General features: G+C 52.3%; 1 protein-coding gene and 1 long non-coding RNA gene across 4 annotated transcripts in view; one reads left to right on the top strand and one right to left on the bottom strand.

Annotated features, from left to right (window-relative positions):
* The first annotated feature begins 312 nt into the window (after positions 1-312).
* The window catches only part of CYTH4 (cytohesin 4), a 30910-nt gene continuing 10055 nt past the window's right edge, over positions 313-21167 (top strand). Inside the window, exons 1-8 of one of the 3 annotated variants that reach the window (XM_045165332.1) lie at positions 313-469; positions 9652-9734; positions 11629-11693; positions 12978-13044; positions 14546-14664; positions 16392-16472; positions 18067-18179; positions 20241-20389. In XM_045165332.1, coding sequence (XP_045021267.1) covers positions 451-469; positions 9652-9734; positions 11629-11693; positions 12978-13044; positions 14546-14664; positions 16392-16472; positions 18067-18179; positions 20241-20389 — 696 coding nt within the window. In that variant the 5' untranslated portion in view covers positions 313-450. Of the gene's footprint in view, positions 470-9651; positions 9735-11628; positions 11694-12977; positions 13045-14545; positions 14665-16041; positions 16159-16391; positions 16473-18066; positions 18180-20240; positions 20390-21167 lie in introns of those variants that run through there. The other 2 variants (XM_045165333.1, XM_045165334.1) reach the window with 2 other exon arrangements.
* LOC112584515 lies at positions 4532-6560 on the bottom strand. The gene is made up of 3 exons (XR_003108741.3): positions 6115-6560; positions 5460-5553; positions 4532-5039 (listed from the first exon to the last, which is right to left on the bottom strand). It is a non-coding gene; the product is annotated as an uncharacterized LOC112584515 (long non-coding RNA).

The following is a 21167-nucleotide window of genomic DNA, read 5'->3' as shown; positions in this document are numbered from 1 at the left end:
CCCTGCATTGGGACTGTGGAATCTTAGCCACTGGACCGCGAGGGAAACCCCCTGAATGGCCCCTAAGTTTATAGGCAGGGAGGTTCTGTCCTCCAGTAATCATCTTCGTCTGTGTGTGTGTGTGTTTCTCTGTGTCACTGTCTTTCTCTTTTTACCCACCCTCTCATCCCTCTTTCTGTCTCCTTTGCCTCTATTCCTCCCTTGCCTACACTCGAAATGCAAAGAATCCCCACTACTCAAACTCTGCTGGTTTTAGGAAGTGCTGCTACGTCAAGAGCCTGCGCACTAGACCCCAGCAAGACAGGACTTCCTCCCCAGGCTGTGCTGGGCGGGGCGAACGGGAAGGGGCCTGGTGTGTCTGAGGTGACACATCCCTGCCTGAGCAGCCCGAGTGGCAGCGGGGTCAGCGGGCTGCAGGAGTGCAGGCCACTCTCCCCCGGGGGCTTCAGAATGGACTTGTGCCACCCAGGTAAGCACCTGGGCTGACCTGTCTGGGCCTCACTTTCCTGTTCTGTAGAATGGGGGTAATAGTGCCTGCCTCACAGGAAGCAGCATGTATAAATAGATATAACACAGGTGGGACATGCAGAAACAGGCGACAGACATTGATGAGCTCAGGCTAGGCACCAAGCTGTGTTGCAAGTACTGCGAGTCCAGCAAACCAAGCAGGCATGGCCCCTGCCCTAATGAGCTTACACTCCAGAGAAGGAGACAGACAGTAAATATATGAATATGCTATCAGATGGTAAGAAGCAGGATGAAGAACAGTAAAGTGAGATAAGGAAGATGGGAGAGGGTGGCCAAGAAGGCCTCAGGAGGAGGCACTGTTTGAGCCGAGACTTGTAGCAGAGAAAGGAGCGATCCATGTGGGTTTCTGGGGAAAGAACATTCCAGGCAAAGGAATCGTCAGTGCAAAGGCCCTGAGGTGGGATTGAGAAAGGTGGTTTGTGCTGAAGATGATGATGTTGGTGAGGATAACTGTCTGGGTGACATAATAACCCTGCAGCCCGTTTGGCCTCTGGTGGGTGACGATGGCCTTTGGGGAGGCTAAGGACACCAGCTTTGCCAGGGAAGGGACTGGCAGGGGATGAGCAGCAGGGGCTATGGCTGAGAGTCTGCCTGGTAAGCAGGCAAGGAGGCTGGGCAGCTGGGATGAGAGCAGGACCAGGCTGTGTTGTGTTGTGTATCTGTGATGCAGAAAGGACCGGGACTAAGCCTCTGTGCCCTGCATCTCAGAATGTTCCAGCATGGCCTGAAACTCCAGAAGACATAGGCTGCCTGGAGCTGTCCATTTCCCCAGGTCCAGGTGACATGAACCATGTTAGCAACAGAACCCTTTCTTCAAACAAAACCTAAGACAGAGCATTCTGACCCCACCCACTGGGACTCCCCTTGCCCCAAGGGTTCTGGGGAACACAGTTAGAGAATCACTGATCTGTTTCAACAGCCCTCATTTACTTGTGTGCTCAGTTGCTAAGTCGTGTCTGAGTCTTTTGTGACCCCATGGACTGTAGTCCGCCAGGCTCCTCTCTGTCAATGGGATTTTCCCAGGCAAGAATACTGGAGTGGGCTACCATTTCCTCCTCCAGGGAATCTTCCAACCCAGGGATTGAACCCATGTCTCCTAAGTCTCCTGCATTGGCAGGTGGGTTCTTTACCCCTGAGCCACCTGGGAAGCCCTCATTTACAAATGGAACAAAAGGAGGGACACAGTCTTGCTGAGGCAAGGTGACTCCACACCCCCTGGCTGCCTGTTCAGCATTCTCACCACAACCCCTGTGCTTCTCCTGGGGGCTTTTGGGGCCAGGTGGCAACTAGGGGGTCAAGAGGAGCCCCAGGAGGAGCACTGCCAGGCTCAAGGTCACTCAGCAAGGGTGACAGGAGACAGTGAAGTAATTCCCGTCCCCCAACTACCTGTCTTTGCACCATTATTCTTGGGGTCTTCAGATACAAAAATCTTTAGGATGGTTTGTCCCCACCATGCAAGGAGGTTGTCCTCAGGAGACTGAAGCTCACAGAAGTGAACTGGAGGACAGGATGGAATTGCCTAAAGTCAGGCAGCCAATAAGTGGCAGAATAGGGACAAGATCTGAGAGGAGCAAGAGCCCCAGTTTAGCCTGGGCTGTGGGGGAGGTGCGGGAGGGGCGGGGCCTCCCAGGGAGGCCAAGGGGTGAGTCTCTGCTTCAGGCTGGTCCTGGGAGGACAGGGATCCAGCGGAGTCACTGCATGCAGTCTCTTGGGAGATCTGAGGATTCCATTGATCAGTTCGCCTATTCATTCATTCATACAATAAGCAGTCCTCTGGTGTGCAGGTCCTGGGCTGTGCGATGCTGGAGACAGCAATGACCAGGCCACAAGCCCAGCCCTGAGGGAGCTGCTGGTCTGGGATGTGGGGCAGGGGAAGAAAAATCCTGCAGGACGGTGACCCAGGGCAGATGTGCAGAGGGGCACAGACCTGCAGCCTGGGAGGGAGACACTTTCCACCCAGGGCAAGGGAAATCTGGGATGACTTCCTGGAGGAAATGAAGGGAAGGAAGGCCATTTCTCTGCTACCCAAACTGGGTCTTTATTGGAGCTCCTTCACAACCTGGTGACTTTCCCTCTCTGAGCTCAGGTGTGTCATTTCTAAGTGGGCACCGTCATCCCAGCAAGACCTAGGGAAGCGACCTGATTCAGGTCCCACCTCTGCACCAACCTGCCAGTGGTCACGATGGGCCTCTTCCTTCTGTGGGTTTCAGTTTCCTCACTCGTACAATGGACGGGATGGTGGTGAAGGGGCTGCCTCCCTACCTCCAGCTGTGGGTGTCTGATACCCGCAGGTCCCCTCCCCCGGGTCTGCTGAAACGCTGAGCGGTCTGGGCAACAAAGCCCCGGTGTGACCAAAGGCAGCCGTGGGGCTGGTGCAGCAAGACTGCAGGTTAAAAATAGAGGCAGCTGGGCTGGGGGAGGAAGCCACACGATGCGATGGGCGCACAGGGCCTGGGGGGCTGGGGCGAATGTAGCTCTGCTGGCCGCCCCCCACCCCAGATCCCCTTGCTGGATTCTGAGGAGCCTCTGCCTTCAAGGCCCCTGGATCGCACCCCCTCCTGCCCTAGAAAGGGGAAGCGGGTCCAGCTGTCCTGGAAGTGGGGCTATGAGCAGATTTCTAAAAATATGCTGGGAAAGAGGAAGGACAAAGGGGAAGTAGAGAGGAGCTGGGGAGCTGGCTGGGGCGGCACCTGGGCACACTCAGCCGGCCTGGGCCTGGGGCGCGAGAGGCGGGGTGGGGGTGGGGGGGACAGCCCAGCTTGATGAGGGGGAGTCGTTGGCGAAGGCGGCCTTCCAGAGGTGTGGATTTACAGCCCAGTGAGGAGTAAACAGATCTCATGGCAGCGGCAGTTGTTACTAATGTTTTAATATTCTTGTATTTTTTATCATTATTATCACTATTTTTATTATTGTTAAAAATCCATCTCCCACGAGCCGCACCAGTGCCTGAAACTTCGTCATCACTTGAATTGGAATCAGCAGTGGCCCCTCTCAGGCCGTGACCTTGTCACCCTCTCTGAACCTCAGGGCCCTCAGCTCTCAAATGGGGAGAAATCCCCAGTTTTAAGCAAACAGGTGAAGGGTCAGAAGGCCCCTGTCCACCACGTGAGGAGAGCAGCAGGTTCGGGGCGGTCAGCACTGTTTCGGGGTTGGAGGAGGGTTAGATGTACTTGGCCAGCTGCCAGCTGTTTGGGTCAGGACCTGACAGAAGGGGATGGTGGCCTGAGAGGGTTCAGGAACACACCTGCCAAACCATGAAAGGAGCTACATGAATACAAAGGCAGGACTTCCTGGCGGTCCAGTAGTTAAGACTCTGCACTTCCAAAGCAGGGAGCACGGGTTCGATCCCTGGTTGGGGAACTGAGATCCCACTTTTTGGCCACGTGGCCAAAAAGTTTAAATCATTAAAATAAAATTGAGCCTTAAAAGAAAACATTTTTTAATAAATAACCTCTCACTACCCCCTTGTCATTCCACTCTCCCAGGTAGAAAAAATTAGCACTTTCCCCAGCTCTATGATGTTGGCCTCATTTTATTTTTTTACCCCAAAAGAGAAGGGGTCTCAGACTGTGGACATCACCCTGCACCTTGTCTTCACCCTCCTTGGTGGTCAGCAGTTCTGGGTAGAAGATCCACACATAGCGTCTTGTGGGGGTTTTGACGATCTGTACAGAGATGCCTGGCTGCAGAAGACGGGTGTCAGGATGGGTATCAAAGCTGTGGCCTCAGAGCCCCAGATGGGCCAGGGTGTGAGCTACAACTCTGCCACCTTCCAGCTGTGTCCCCTTGGGCACGTCACTTTATCTCTCTGAGACCCTGGTGCCTCATCTATAGAAAGATTTAGAAATACCCAACTCCAGAGTCGGGGTCAGGATCAAACAAGATAGTGGATGGCAAGAGCCTGGAGTGCCCAGGGCCTGCAACACAGTAGGTGTTCAACCAGCATGTCTTTCCTTTGCCAGCAGCTTGGCTTGTTTGTGGAGCAAGATCCCAGATTTGCTGCGGGGATAGAGGGGGTTGGTGGTGCACAGATGGAGCACAGGAGGGCCCCAGAGGAGATGGAGAGAATGAGTAGGAACTGCTAGGCAGGGAGGAGAAGGAAGGGCATTCCTGACCCAAGGAATAGAATGTGCAAAGGCCTGTGGAGGGAAAGAGCATCCAGGAGGCCCTCAGGCCAAGGGCAGGGGTGGGTGCAGTGTGAGATGAGCATCGGCCGGGTAAAACTTGGGGTCTTCTTTGTAATATTGATTGTTTGGCTATGCCAGGTATTAGTTGCTGCATGAGGGATGTTCAGCTGCAGCATGCAAATGCTTCGTTGCAGCATGTGGGATCTAGTTCCCTGACCAGGGATCAAACCTGGGCCCCCTGCATTGGGAGTGCGGAGTCTTAGCCACTGGACAATGGGGACGTCATGGGAGACTGGATGGGAGGGACAGAGTGGAGGCAGGGAGGCTTCAGGAGGCTCTGGGTTATCTGGAGAAAGTAGCCCAGGGTCTGGGTGAGGATGGAGGCTGTGGAAACAGAAAGAAGATAAACAGGGCTTGGTGATGAAGGAGACACAAGGCTGAGAGTGAGGTGTGTGTCAAGGAGCTTCCTGGGGTTCTGGCCAGGGTATCTGAGGGGCCATTCCCACAGCTTCAGAACTCAGGAAGAAGGCCAGGTTGAGGCGACATTCTAGGAGTTCTGCTTTAGTTGCAGTGACAAACGAGCTGATGGTCAGGACACAAGAGGGGTGGAAGGGTCTGAAACTCAGGGCAAGGAGTTGGAGCTGAGGCTATGGGTGTGATTCCTTGGCCCAGGAAGAGAGGGAATAATAATGAGACCCCACAGGAAGAGAGGAGACGTCAGCCTGGGCCCCAGCCATGCGATATCCATGGCTCATCCTTGACCATCTACCTTGGGGAGCATCCACAGAAACATGGAATTCCTACCTGGCTTCTATCCGACAAGCAGCCAGTCAGGAATTTACTTGGCCTCCACCAGCAGGTGTACCCTGGGCGAGAAACGGGCCTTCAGGACAAACCCCTGCCAACAGGAAAACAATGAAAAGCAAACAAACACAAAAGTTTGATCTTTCACTCCAAAGTCAACTAGAAGTGACTGGGTTTTTCCACTGTGGAACTCAGCCTCCTTCCACTCCTGACAGAGGAGTTCCAGGTCCCAGTCTCTAGCACCGCCTCCCCTGCTATGGCCCCGCTCCAGACCCCATGAAGATGGCCCCTCATTCTGTCCATCCCTGCATGTTTCCAAAGGCATGCAGAATCTACCTCTCCTGGGATAGAGGCTTAGGTGTGGGAAAACCAGGGTTCTGATGCCAGCACTGCCACTTCCTGGCTGTGTGACCCAGAGCAAGTCACTTCACCTCTCTGAGTCTCAGTGTCTTAAACTGAGAGAGATCCATTTAGAGGTTAATGAGATGCTTACTTTGTCCCTTGGTATAAGTGCTACCTCCCCTCACCTCCACTTCACTCCCACTTGGAAACCAGGATCTCTAGACCTCATAGTTGCAGGGAGAGAAAGGAAAACTCCCAAGTGGGTCACTAGAAGGATGGTACCACTCCTGGTTCCTGAATCCCAGTAGATTACCTCCTGGGAACAAAGCACCATCTAATGGTCATTGATTCAAGGTGTGTAGTACATCTTCAAGGATGGTGCCCCATCCAAGCGGTTTAACACCTGCAACTGACAGCTCAGCTGCATCTTCAACAGGCTGCTCTGTCGCTCCGTTAGGCCAGCATCTTCCAGTGGTGAAACGTGTGAGAGCACCATTGAGTCCTTAGGCCGCATGCTCCTCCCACGCCTTCTTCAGTGTAAAGAGGGCGCCTTAGTCCAGTGGGATGTTTTGCTGTATTCTGGGTCAGCATATTGAGCCCTTGGATAGTGGTGCTGGCCCAGGCTTTGTGGGCAGGAAAAGCCACCATAAGCAGAATGAGGGATCCAATGTAATAGATTTGCTGCCAAGTTGCTGGCTGCTCTTGTCGAAAAACAGTGGGTCTCTGTTGCTGGCAGGTCTGATGTGGAATAGTGGCAGTAGCTTGGGGACCCTGGATGAGTGGGTCCCCACAGAGCCTCCAAAGAGGTCACATGGCTGCTTCATCATGTACCATGGTATCAGCATTGGGCTAGCCAGGCAGAGACTGGCTGATGTCAACTGGTTGAGTCATTCTCTCTGCCTGGTGATTTAGTGACTCTCCTGTGGTGGCTGTTTCCTGGGGAACATCAGTGTGTTTACAAAAATATTCACACTCTGCACACTGCCATAGGGCCACCCACTTGCCTCTTCCCCAGGCCTTTTTGTTCTCAGTCTTCTTTCTTTCTGACCAGTCAAGGCACCTTCTTCTACTCATGAATACAGGTATATTCTCACTTCACACTGCTTCTCTTTCCACATGAAATAAATGCCTTTCCCAAAGCTCTGCCTACTGGAAGGACTTCTCGCCATTGTCCTTCTGGAACACCTTGAGCAGGGTTGTAGTTCAGTAGCTATTCAGTTTTACTTGTAACCAAACCCTGAGCCATCCATCCCAGAACAAAGTGCAGCATTTTTCTCCTTTGTCATCAGGTCACAAGGGACCCATCCGTGAAGACATACTATGAGCTGAAGGACCTGGTGTAACAGCAGTGGATGACATGGGGGTCTGGGTCATCTGTCCCTGGGGCTTCCTGGATCCTTCTGTCTCTAAGGATTGCTGTTGGGCTCACTGGACTTTATCACTTGGTGGGTCAGACAGACCCATCTTGGCTGCTTGATGAGGGGGTTATTACCATATATACTTGATACAATGTTGCAGAAGCCTTACTTCTCTGGGCTTGGCCTCTCCTTCAGTCAATAGGGCTTGGGTCTAATAACTGGCTTGGTCCACAAACCAGGCAAGGGGCCTTGACTTTTTATACAGTGCCTGCCCAATGGGAGCAGTGTATCCTTGGGTGAGGCAGCTCCACTTGGGCTGAGGTAAGTTCTGAGGACGAACTCAGCTGTGAGTCCTCAGCAGGTTACACACGCCCACACCAGCCACTGAGGGGGTGGGTGCCTTGGTCCTGCAAGGGAGAGCTAGGAGGCACAACGTGGCAGCCATCATATGTGTGCTGCGCCCTTACCATACGTCACATAATCACAGAGTGTTTGGCAAAAGTCAGCATTTTGAATCCTGACGACCACCCTCTAGGTTATGGTTCATGTTTCAGAGACAAGAACACTGTGCTAGTTGTTTCATGTTTGGCTGATGTAACAAAAAGGCTCAGAATAACAGAGAGTGAGACATCCTCAAAACTTACCCCTCATTGAAAAATGACTCTTCTCCATATGGATGCCTGGAGCCCAGATTCCTTCTAGCCCGATGCCCTGCCATCTCAATACCCAGCTGACATCTCAAAGTCCAAGATAGCTGCTCAGTCGACAGCAGGAGGATGTAGGGAAAGGGACCCCTTGATAGTCTCTCTGCTTTTATTTGGAAGAGATCATGTCTGTACTTGCAAAACCTTTAAGAAATGTGATCAGGCGCTTCCTGAAGCGAAGCCTTGAGAGTCGAGAGGATTTGGATGAGCAGACAAGAGGAGGCATCCTAGGGTGGAGGAGCTATAGAGGCCAAGCTGGGGAAGTAAGACTGTTAGGCCATTTGAGGGCAGGCTGCACTGGTGGGCTCTTGTTGAGAATGGTGGGGAACAAGGCTGGCTGGAGAGGCCTGGGAGACTGTGGAGGCCCCAGGACCAGGACGAGGACTTTCTCCTCTAAGGAATCAAGATTCCATGGCGATTTTGACCAGGAGAGTGTTATGGGACAGAAAGCACAGCAGGGTGAATAGCGGTGGGTCAGCTGACCCAAGTGGGGAAACGGTCACAGTGCCTCGCACAGGACACGGGCACACCCGCGTCTCCTTGCATTCATTTCCAGGTGAATTGTAGTCATCCCAACCCAAGTCCCACCCTGGCAGCAACTTGCCGCTTTGGAACCCTGGCCAGCCCACCTCACTTCTCTGAGCTTGAGTGAAATGTCCCCCCAAATCCAGTTTCCTCATCTTTATAGTAAGGACATCAGGACCACCCTACTAAAGGCTCATTACCTCGCCTCTCTTGAAGGTAGCTGTGGCCATGTGACAACAGGTGGCCAACGGGATGTCAGGGTAAATGATTGCCACTTCCTGGTCACAAAATATATGAATAGATGAGAGATACATGGTCCAATGAAGAAATAAAGTTACAGCGAAGGATGAATGCCTGTGGCAAGTATGGCACTGAGTACTTGCTATGTCAGCCTCTTTCTAGGTGCTGTATGTGTGTATGCTCAGTCATGTCCAGTGTTTTGCGGCCCAATGGACTGTAGCCCACCAGATTCCTCTGCCTGTGGAATGTTCCAGGCAGGACTGGAGTGGGGTGTCATTTCCTCCTCCAAGGGATCTTCCCAACCTGGGAATCGAAACCTCATCTCCTGCATTGGCTGGTGGACTCTTTCCTTTTTTTTTTTTAAATGTATTTATTTTTTGGCTCTGCTGAGCCTTGGTTGCTGTGCAGGCTTTTCACTTGTGTGGTGAGCGGGGGCTGCTCTCTGGTGGTGGGGCTCAGGCTCCTCATTGCAGTGACGTCTCTTGTTGTGGAAGGGTACAGGCTCAATAGTTGTAACACACAGACCTAGTTGTTCCGTGGCATGTGAGATCTTCCCAGATCAAGGATTGAACGCATGTCTCCTGCAATGGCAAGTGGATTCTTTGCCACTAGCGCCACCTAGGAAGCCCCTTACTAGGTGCTGAGGATATAGCAATGAGCAAAATGATTGAAGCGCCTGTTCTCATGGGGTTGGGTGGAACGAGTAGAACACAAACGATGCAAGTAAACAGATGGCTGAGCGAGTCTGAGCGAGTCTGTACCCAGAGGGGCAAAAGAAACAAAAACCTGGTGGAAGGCGAGGGTGGGGCAAGAACTGCTTTAGACAGAGCAGTCAGGGAAGGCCTCGTGGAGAAGGTGGCATCTCAGCCATGGCCTGAGTGAAGAGGGCAAGCAAGTCATGGGTTTCTGGAGGGAGGAGAGCCCTGGGGAAATGAGAGATAGCCAGGTGGCTAAGGATGGAGCTGAGGGATGGAGGGGAGGGCTGGGAAAGAGCCAGGGAACCACCAATTCTTCTCTCTCCAGACCCAGGGGAGCTGAGCAGCGGGGAGGCGGAGGAGCTGCAGCAGATCAAATGGCACCGGAAGCAGCTTCTGGAGGATATCCAGGTGTGCTCACACTCAGGTCACAATACACATGCTTTTGTCCACACTCATGTTCATGCCCTCGAACCTCACCCACATATGAGCAAACACTCTTACTCGCTCCTGACCCAGCCAGGACCAACAGCAGGCCTAGATTCCAGCCCACTCGGAGCCTTGGCCTTGGCCCTTAGGAGTGGGAAGGACAGAATTCCCAAAGGGACTCCCCACTCCTGGCTCAGCTTCCAGGGCCTAGAGAGAGCCACGAGAGCAAGGCAGAGAAAGGGAGCAATTGATTAAGCACCTACTATGTGCAGAACCCCACCTTCATGGCCTCCATCTGGTCTCATCCCCACCCTGGGCCTCAGCTTCCACCCTCTTAACATGTAGACCATTTAGTCAACACAACGCCAATATCTGCCTAGCACTTTGCCACCTCATCAGCTCTCAGACATTAGCTCATCAGATTCCCAGAAACCTTCTGAGACAGGCCCTGCTTCTGCTCCTGGAATGAGCCACGCAGCTCGGTCCTGCCCCTGGGCCTTTGCACTCACAGTTCCCTCTGCCTGAGACTCTCCAAGCCCTCCTTAGAGCTCCTCCTTCTCCTAGTTCATTCTTGGCTCAAATGTCTCTCCTCTTAGGAGCTACCCTGTCCACCCTGGCTGTAGTTGCTGGAACCCCACCCTCCACCCCACCACGCATATACCTAGGATTCCAGAGAAAGCCAAAGGCACAGGATCATTCCCTCAGCAAGTACCTACCACCTGACAGGCTCTTTCTAGACCACTGCTCTGACCATGTTCTGCATGGTCATTTCAATTGTCCCAAGATCCCAACCCCACTGGACTGTGAGCTCCATGTAAGGGGAGCCTGGGTCTGTTTCCCACCACTGCATCCCCAGCCCAATGGTCAGAGCATAGTAGGTGTTCAATTAATAATTTTACATGAACCCACCCCCCATTTTATTTGTGGAGAATTCACTCAGTGACCGGGCCAAGATCACATGGACAGGAGCTGACTGGGCTTAAAAGCTCTAGGTTCTACGCTTCCCCTAGGTCCCAGGACAAACCCCTAGGAACCACCCACCCCCTTCCAAGGTCTTGGTGGAGGAGAGGGAGGGCTGGGGTGCCTTCAGGGACTCTTGCCAGGTGCGCATGCTGCTGCCCTGCAGAGGGATGCTGGACAAGCTGCCACCCCTCCCCATCTACCCAGTGGTGGTTGTTGGCAGAGTTAGGGGGTCTCCTGGAGACATGTTGGACACATAATCTCACCTCTCTGGGCCTCAGTGTCCTCTTCTGTAAATTCCACTGGAATTGCAAAGTCCCCAAGAAGAGAGCCTAGGCTGTCTTGTACCATGGTGCACCCAGAGAATCTGGCTTGTAGTGGCCACAGAGCCTAGGGTGGGGCAAATGGATGGAAGGAGTGAAATCAGAGAGGAGTTGGGCCCTGATCACAGGGCAGGAACTTGTCCTTCTTGATGTGGAGGTAGTAGGGAGCCATGGACAGAGTTTGAGCAGAAGGGCCAGCACCAAGCTGTGCTTCAGAAAAATGGCAGCTGGGTGGAGAAGGGCTTGTGGGGAAGGTTTGACTCAGGGCAGGACACCTTACAGCGGCAGAGGCAAGAGATGGGAAGACTGGAAATAGAGTGTGGACTGGGGACTTCCTCACCCTGAGACAGGAGCCCAGGAAGAATTAGATATAAACAGAGGCAGTAAGCTTGGTTTGGGATTTTGAAGATAAGAGACATCTGGAAAAGGGATCTTCCTGGGGAGGGACCCTTAGTGACAGCTCAAGATAGAGGTCTGGGAGTCATGCCCAGGGTGGGAGTGGTTGTGTTGTGTGGAGAGGGCTGTGAAGCCCATTTTGTCCTGGCCTCCACCCCCTGACTCTCCCTCTTTGTAATGCCCCTGCCACTCCACAGAAGCTGAAGGATGAGATTGCAGATGTGTTTGCCCAAATCGACTGCTTCGAGACAGCAGAGGAGAGGTGAGGGGCCAGCTGGGGACCCAGGGAAACTGCCACAGTGGTTTCTCGAGGATTTCACGTGTCAGGAGTAAGAGTGAATGAGCCCAGGCCCTGGTGAAATCGGGGATCAGACCCCCCGAGGGGAGGCTTCGGGGTGAAATAGGAACACGGCAGCTCTGACAGTCCATCCTCTGGTCTGGTCTGGTCCTTGCTTCCAGACTGCCCCCTCTCTTCAGTATCAACCCCCCTTCTCCTGCCTCCTCCACCCCAAGTCTCTCCCAGCCCACCTGACCAATCACTGGCCAGGAGTATCCTGGGAAAGGTCAGGGAGGAGGAAAACTCAGCCCCAAGGATGAGGACTAGGAAGCCAAAGGCCTTATGGGAACAAAAGCCACGCCTGTGGTTAGGCCAAAGCTGGTCCACCCCACCCCACTCATGGGTGTCATCCACTCCGCCCCTTCTGTGGGAAGATGCCCTCTGGCTCTGAAACCTGTGGTTGGTCCTCTCCCTTCTCTGGGCTGCAGTTCCCTACTTGTGCAATGAGAAGGTTGGTCCATACATAACCCCTAGGGCCCCAGGGCACTGACTCCTACGTTCGGTGTCTCAGAAGATCCCCACCCTGCCCCTGCCAGCCTCAGTTCTCTGATGCCTCTGATCTCCACCTTCCAAGCAGGACACACACACGCACACATGCACGCACACTGATGCGCGCACACACTGTTACACACACACACACACGTGCACAGCCCCCATGTCTCTAGATCCCCTGCTCCAGCCCCAACAAAGACAATAACATAATATTTACACAGCTCCTACCACCCGTTGTTTTCAATGCTTTAACCTCTCAACAATGCTTGGGGTGCTGGAGGTGGAGTCACCCCCCATTTTACAGAAGAGGAAACTGAGTCCCAGAGAGATGAAGTGACTCCCCCTGAGTGGAATTTGCACCAGGAGTCAGGCTCCAGAGCTTATGCTCTCCTCACCCTCCCCCACCCTATCCACCAGCCTCCTTGTTATGTTGCTTCCACTCCAAGCCCTTCTAAATCCTCTCCCCGGGAGCATCTCTGGGTCCCGAGGTCACGGCTTCAGAGCTGGTTAAAATGCTGGTGCTGAGCCCATTGGAAATTGGGTTTCCTGGCTCAGGAAGGGGTCCAGACCCTGCATTTCTCACATTCTCCCAGGTGACTCTGACCCCACGTGGAGGTCCTTAAGGAATACTGGCTCTAGCCAAGGAAAGCATCCTTGGGGATTGGAGGGGTGCCCTGGGGTCCAGGGGCGTCCAGGCTGATGTCTTTCCATCTACAGCCGCATGGCCCAGAGGGAGAAAGAGCTGTGCATCGGGCGCAAGAAATTCAACATGGACCCCATGAAGGTGAGCAGTGCGGGGGCTTGGGTTGGGGGGCCAAGGGAGCTGCATGCTGGGCACCTCCACAGTGTCTCCTTCTTCCCCTCAACCGACACGATTACCTACTTTCCAGAGGAGGAAACTGAGGCCCCGCTGGGCTCAGCATCTTGTCCAGTGCCCCATGCCATCAGGGCTGGGGGCTCGGCCTCCCCACAGCCAAGTAGCCCCGGGGCCTGAGGTGGGAGCCAGGAGGATGATGGGGGCTCTGTGATGTCTATGAACTTGGGGTCCCCTGACTCTAGGCCCCTGTCTCCCACTCTGTGAGTAGGACTTTGGTTGGTCGGGCCTTTGGACTCTGGGGCTCAGTCTCTGGAAGTGTCTTTTAGTTGCTCAGCTTAGGTAGCCTGTCCTGAGATGCTGGCATAGAGCCCTGAATGCTCAGATCTCAGCTATGGTCTAACCCCCACCCCCACTGGCCTCAGAGGAACCCCAGCTCCCACCCCTCGCCCAGCTAAGTGGCAGCTGGGCTCCTTTCCTGCAGGAACTGAGACAGGAGGAAGCCACAGCTGACACACAGAAGTGGGGTCAGGGCAGCCACGGGGTCCCTGGAAATTTACTGCTCTGGTTTAGAAGGCTGCCTCTTCTGCATCACAGATCTCCTGTGTTCCCAGACACAGAAATGGACCCCTGTTCCCATCCACATGGACCACACAGACCACACACACACACAGACACTCACATTCCTGCCTAAGTGCCCCTCAGGGAGGGGGCCTCTGAGGGGTCCCCTGGGCCATCTGCCTGTCACACAGAGCCTTCCACAGTCTATCCACACTCTTCCAAGCAGCCTCTTCTCCAAAAGGAACAGGGATGCAAAGGCATCATCACAGAAAACCAGAGTCCAACCCCTCCAACTCCTAAAATTAGAATGACAGACTTTGAGTGCCTGGGTTGTGAGGTGAGATGTTTTGATATTGTCAAATCTGAAAAGTGGGGCAAGGCACACTCCCATTTTCACCCAGAAAGGGGAGGAAAGGCACTGCCGGCAAAAAGTGTCTACCTCCGAGCCGTAGCAATTTCCTCTCCTTTTGATTGAGCTGGGTTTTTTTCTAATTTTTATACAATGGCCATAGATTGCTCATGAGAAAAAAATGAAACACTACTTTTAAATAATACAAATATTAAGGGGACAAAAGGAATAGTTGAATCATTCAATCTTAAAATTATAAATTCATTGAATCATCAAAGCATATGATCAGAGAGTGGCAGACTGAGGGGGACCTGGGGGAGCAGCTGGCATGAACCTGGTTCATAGCAGGAACCCATGTCTGTTTGCATACCTCTGCTGATGGGGAACTCATCACCTTACAAAGGCAACTTCAATTAAGGAGAGTCACAAATTCCCAGAACAAGCTGTGCCAATGCTAGAATTCTAGGCCCCAGGGCTCTGGCCACAGGTGCTCCCTCTCTCCCCCTTCCCAGGCCAGCTGCTGGGTGGGGGCTGCTTACAGGCTCTGTGTACCACCTCCAGGGCATCCAGTATCTCATTGAGCACAAGCTGCTGACCCCCGACGCCCAGGACATCGCCCAGTTCTTGTACAAGGGCGAGGGCCTCAACAAGACAGCCATCGGCACCTACTTGGGGGAGAGGTAAGGAAGGTGGGGCCTTAGGAAGGCAGGGAATGAGGATGTGCAGCTGTGCACAGGTATGTCTGAGGGGTGGGTTGTGTGTGCGGGTAACTAAGGAACGAAGCATTTAGGAAAATCGTAACTCCTGAGGCTTGAGCAGGTTAAGTCATCACTCTCCTTCCAGACCTTGAACCAAAGCGTGTCTGCCTTCATTCCTTCCTTCACTCATTTAGAAAACAAGTAGATATTTTTAATATCTACTGTGCTTCCTGCATAGCTCAGTTGGTAAAGCATCTGCCTGCAATGTGGGAGACCTGGGTTCAATTCCTGGGTCAGGAAGTTCCCCTGGAGAAGAAAATGGCAACTCACTCCAGTATTCTTGCCTGGAGAATCCCATGGATGGAGGAGCCTGGCGGGCTACAGTTCACGGGATCCCAAGAGTCGGACGCCACTTAAGCCTATCTTTACTAGGTTTACTAGGTGCACCAGGCAGTGCTCTAAGCCCTGGATTTATACCAGTGAACAAGACAAAACTCCTGGGCAGGGGAGTGGGGATAAATTGGGAGAATGGGATTAACAGATGCAATACCATACATAGCAGATTAACAACAAAGAATTACTATGTGGCACAGAGAACTATATTCAATATCTTGTAGTAAACTACAATGAAAAAGAATTGAAAATAAAGAATATATATATATATATATACATACAAATCATTTTGCTGTACACCTGAAAATAACACAGTTATAAATCAACTATACTTCAACTAAAAAGAAAAAAAACTTCTGCCATCAGGGAAAGTACATTCTAATGGGGAAGACAGGTACCAAAATATGTAAACTAAGTTAGAAAAAATTAAAAGTTCTTTGGAATACAAACAAATCAAGAAAAGGAGATGAGAAAGTTCTGGGAACTGTGCTTCAAAGGCTGTGACTTTAAATAGTGTGGACGCAAAGGGTCTCACAGAGAGGGTGAAATTTAGAGGAGGTAAGCAGTGTGGCTCTAGGGGAACAGCATTTCGGGTCGAGGGAATAGCACATGAAAAGGCCCTGGGGCAGAAGCCTGCTGAAGGACCAATGAGCCAGTGAGACAGGGGCAGAGGGATGGAGCATGGGAGGAAGTAGTCAGTGACAGACGGGGACCCCTGAGAGGGCCCTGGGCCGAGGGGTACTCTGAGGGGATCCCTCTGGCTGCTGGGGGAGGGCATAGACTGTAGGGGACAGGTGTGGAGCTGGGCCAGCAAGCCAACACCCTCTCTCCCAGGCACCTCAGAGAACACTCTCCTTCTCCTAAGCAAGCTGGGAATGCAGCTGGCAAGAAGGGCAGGGCTTTCTGATTTCAGATCTGAGAAGACAGAGGAAGTGGGGGTGGACATGGTTCTCTCCATTTTACAGATGAGAATACTGGGGCTTGGGGAGGTCTGGTGGTTTGTGAGGGGTCACCCAGACAGGAAGTGACTCAGGACAGGCCACTCCGAAGCCAGAGCCCCCCTCCTGACTGAGATCAGTGCTGGTAAGCCAGGAGAGTTGGTGGGGGTGGGGGGGTCTGCTGTGAGTGGGAGGACATGGGTGTGCAGATAGCGGTGGGAGGATGGTGATGCAGGTCAGACATGTGAGCAGACCAGAGGGTGGCTGGATTCAGAAGGAGGATGTCTCTCCCCTCCTCGGCCTCCCCCACCTCAACCCCCTCTAGAAGGGGGTACAGATGCTCAAATGTGTCCCCCCTCCCTTCTGTCTCCTCTCCAGAGACCCCATCAACCTGCAGGTCCTCCAGGCCTTTGTAGATTGCCATGAGTTTGCTAACCTCAACCTCGTCCAGGCCCTCAGGTGAGTGGTCCAGGAGGCAGGGGCCTGACTCCCAAGGGGCTGGAGGGGTGTTGGGGGCACCATCATCCACATGGCTAACAGCACAAACAAAGCATCAGGAGCAAGAATTAATTAATGAGGGAATTCCCTGGGGATCCAGTGGTTCAGACTTAGTTCTTTCACTGCTGAGGGCTTGAGTTCAATCCCTGGTCAGGGAACTAAGATCCTGCAAGCTGTGCAGTGCAGCCAAAAAATTGTTTTTAATAAATAAGTAGAAGTAATTGATGACAGTATCCCCAAAGAGAGCTGAGGTTAGATGAGATAACAGGCATGGACTGCCTGTATCAGCACCTGGCTTGTTACTACTACTACTACGACTAATTATTATATTACATCATTATTATAATAATATTTAATCATTTTAATCACTATTACTATTATTATGACTGCTGTTCCCACTGCTTTTTAAATTAGTGCTTGTTTTATTTATTTAATTAATACAGCTTAGTGTGTACATTTATTATTACTTATTATTTTCTAATTAGGATATTATTTTTGCTACTCATTTTTACAATGATGGGAGGCATTAATATATATGGGTAAGGAGCACAAACTCTGGAGCTAGACTGCACAGTTCACATCCTATATCTGCTACTCACCCCTGGGGAAAGTCACAAAAAAAAACAAACAAACAAAAAAAAACCTCTCTGTGCCTCAGTTTCTTTATCTGTAAAATGGGGTTAATGACAATACCAACCTCATAGGGTGGTGAAAACTAAGTAAGAAAGTGCTTAGAATTGATCCATAGTAAGGGCTTAGTAAGTCTTGCTGCTGCAGATGAAGTCTGGAAAATCATCTCCTGAGTAGGGGCATTTGATCTGGGTTTTGACAGATGATTAGGAGTTTGCAAGGAAGAGAAGGAAAAAGTCACCACTATCTAAGCAATGTGGCCTTCCCTCCAACTCTCATGCTTTTTAAAGGAGAGGGGTAGGTTGGGAGTCTCCAAAATTCATTCATTCATTTATTCATTTGTTCATTTTCTCACTCATTTAACAAGCCTTTACTAAGCAGGCCCTGGCTCAGTAAACACAGTCCCAGTGTTCAAGGCTCAGCGGGAGATGTGAGAGGAGCAGGCATGGCCCTTGACCTTGGTGAATCCAGTTGGAAGATGTGGATATCATTCAGTTCCAAAAAAAGGAAGCTCAGCCAACGAAAGACAACCTCCCCGGGGTCCCACAGATCCCAGGGCCCAGTGGCCAGGTGGAGAGAGGCCTTAGAATCTGAGAATCTGCATTGGTCCCCTCATGGGCTGGAGTGGACTGGGCCACAAATCTGGGCCACAGATGGACAGAGAAGAGTATCCACTAAGCTCCTGTATTCTAGAAGAAAAGGCATTTCTTGGCTCCCTCCTGCAGACTTGGTGCTCACAGCACAAATTCCACTGACCCTTCCCATGAGTCTAGATGTCAAGTGCAGAGTCTCCCATTTACAAGATAAAAAGACTAAGCATGAGAGAGGCAGAGCAGTTTATTGAAAGGGAGGAATGGGGGGCCCTCTTGCTCCCCTCCGAGAGCCCTCCACCTCCACTGCCCATGGCTCTGTTCCCTGCCCCCAGACAATTCCTGTGGAGCTTCCGGCTGCCAGGCGAGGCCCAGAAGATCGACCGCATGATGGAGACCTTCGCCTCCCGATACTGCCTCTGCAACCCCGGCGTCTTCCAGTCCACAGGTGCCTATGTGGGAGGGGACCCTGCCAGGTGCAAATCTACCTCCTGAGGCACCAGGTCTCTCCCAAGCACCCAGACCCTGGGAGCCAGATCCTGTCATCAACCCTCACTGAGCACCATATCCGTGCCACACCCTCTGCTGGGTGTGTGTCAGGCAGAGCTGCCTACATACACATCTCCCAAGGGCATGATCCTTGGGAGAGAAGGCAGGAAATAATGGCATGGGGTACTAAGGTATCAGTGTCTCATCTGGGGGTGGGGATGGGGGATTCAGCATGTCCAGGCTGGCTTCCCTGATAACCTGATTTCTGAATGGGGTTTTGAAGGATGAATAGGAGCTCTTCAGGAGGTCAAGGGGAGAAAGGGCCTTTGGGACTGGGGTTCTAGTTTGAGCAAAGGTACAGAAGCATGAAACAGACTGGGCAGGAAGCGTAGGGCCAGGGTGGATAAGACGGATATCAGCAAAAATCAGTCCTCCACACTTCCCAACAGGATGGGAAAGAAATGATGGCAGGCTTGTCCTGGCCTCTTCTCTGGATTTGAAGGTACCATAGCAATAACCAAGTCCAAGTACTAAGCACTCTCCATATGCTAAGTGCTTTACCTATGCAAGTCATGTAATCCTTACATCTACTCTATGAGATCAGCAGTATTCTCATGCTTCCAGATACAGACTCAGAGAAGTGAAAGGGGCTTCTCAGCAGTGCATCTATGGACAAGTCCTACAGAGCATTTGCCCACCTTGTGGTTATACATAAATTAGGGATTTGCTTGCTTATTATCTATCAGCCCCACAATTTTAAACAACCTACAAGGGTGGGGACCATACAGATTTTTTCACCAGTGAATCCCCATTCTGTAGCATTTATTAATTACTCAATAAATATTTTTAGGAAGGAAGGAATTTTAAAGCACCAGATTTGAATCACAGTTGAACTATTTAATCTTGTGACCTGGGACATGTAACTTACTCTCCCTGTGCCTCAGTTTCCTAATCTGTAAAATGGGTGGGGGCAGTAACAGTGCCGGCCTCATGAGTGTTGTCAGGGGGTGTAAAGAGCTTGGCATAGGGCAAGCAACAGCAACATTAGAGCCACTGTCATCGGGTAAAATCGTTAATGAACATGAAGCTTTTTCAAAGTTAAACCTTCTAAAATATTGCAGGGGCTTCCCATGTGGCACTAGTGGTCAAGAACCCGCCTACCAATGCAGGTTAGACATAAGAGACGCAGATTCTATCTCTGGGTTGGGAAGATCCCCTAGAGGAGGGCATGGCAACCTACTCCAGTATTCTTGCCTGGAGAATCCCATAGACAGAGGAGTCTGGCGGCCTACAGTCCATGGGGTCACAAAGAGTCGGACACAACTAAAGCGACTTAACACACCTCATACTGCAGATGGGGAAGCTGAGGCTCTGGGAACTCAAGTACTTTTCAAGGTCAACCAGAGAGCTGGGGTCACAGCTGAACTTCCCTGGCTCTGGACTCAGGGCTTTAAAACATCACAGAGTAGCATCATCTCCCTCCCAAACGCTCAGCCCAGCCTGGCTCCTGAGCACAAGCACGTGAAAGTCTGAATAATAGAACAGGAGCTCGGCTCTGGGAGCCCCACAATGCCAGCAAGATTACCAAGCAGCACGTGACCAAGCCCTGAACAAGGTAGCAAACAATAAGCATCCTCTGAGTTCCAAGGAGGCAGAGAACAGAGTGGGCAGGGGGGCAGGAAGGGCTCAGCGGGGAGGAGGGCTGGAGCAGGAGACTAAAAGCAGGAGGGTTTAAATGGGTAGAAAAGGGGAGAAAAGGGCGTGCTAGGCAGGGGGCCCAGCAGGAGCAGAAGTGCCGGGTGTGAGGCACACAAGGGCTTGGGCAACTGACAGTTGAAGCTTGTTTGCAGCAGGGAGCTCCGGAAGAGTGGGAGGTGAGGCTAGGACTTGAATGCCAAGCCGGGAGGACAGGGTGGACCTTCAGGGCATTGAGACAGCCAACTCTCCGCCCTGAGGGGTGTTAGGGCGGAGAAGGGGGCGTGGCCAGGGCCAGGACTCTGACCGCTGTTGCGTCCCGCAGACACCTGCTACGTCCTGTCCTTCTCCATCATCATGCTCAACACCAGCCTCCACAACCCCAACGTCCGGGACAGGCCGCCCTTCGAGCGCTTTGTGTCCATGAACCGTGGCATCAACGGCGGCAGTGACCTGCCTGAGGAGCAGCTGCGGGTAAGAGGGCGTGGCCCCACCCAGCAGGTCTCCAGGCATCCAGGAGGAGCCTGCCTTTGGGCGGATGACCCAAGAGGGCCTCATCTAAGAGAGACCTCTCCAGGAGGGGGCCCTCCCAGGTCAATAACTGTCTTGAGATGTGCTAAGTTGCTTCAGCCGTGTCTGACTCTTTTGTGACACTATGGACTGTTGCCAGCCAGGCTCCTCTGTCCAGGGGGTGGACAGTCACAAAAGAGGTTGGTCCTGAAACGGGCTTTCGCAAGCAGTCCCATCTTAAGAAGGAGGTCCAAGACTGAACACCCAGGAGGTCTGCCCAGACCTCAGCCTTTGGGGAGCTCTAGACACCCATCATTGACACCTTCCTCGAAAGGGTGCCTCACACCACCTACTCTATTTCTTGGAATCCCCGAGTCTTAGACTCTCAGTGGGTCAGAGTAGAAAATTCCCAGTCTCTGCTCAAACCCCTCCCTCTTCCAGAGAGGAAGAAACAGGTCTTCCATAGGCTACACATCAGCTCGAGAGTTGAATGGAACCCAGGCTTCCTATCCCATCCTAAACAGCCCCCACCCCTGCCACACTGCACCAGGCTCTGGCCTGGCATAGGGCACCCAGGGATGATTCAACCCAAATTAAGGGTCTGGTGGGAAGATAAAATACATGTGAATTCCAGCCCTGCCTGATTCATGTTATGCTGACCATAGGAACCTAGCTATGGAGACCCAGCGGACAATACTATCACTCTCCCAGAGGCAGGGAAAGGGTGCCATCGTGGAAAACT

The sequence above is a fragment of the Bubalus bubalis genome, chromosome 4 (genome assembly GCF_019923935.1).
Source record: "Bubalus bubalis isolate 160015118507 breed Murrah chromosome 4, NDDB_SH_1, whole genome shotgun sequence".
In the NCBI taxonomy this organism is placed as follows: Eukaryota; Metazoa; Chordata; class Mammalia; order Artiodactyla; family Bovidae; genus Bubalus; species Bubalus bubalis.
This window is presented reverse-complemented; position numbering and strand designations above follow the sequence as displayed.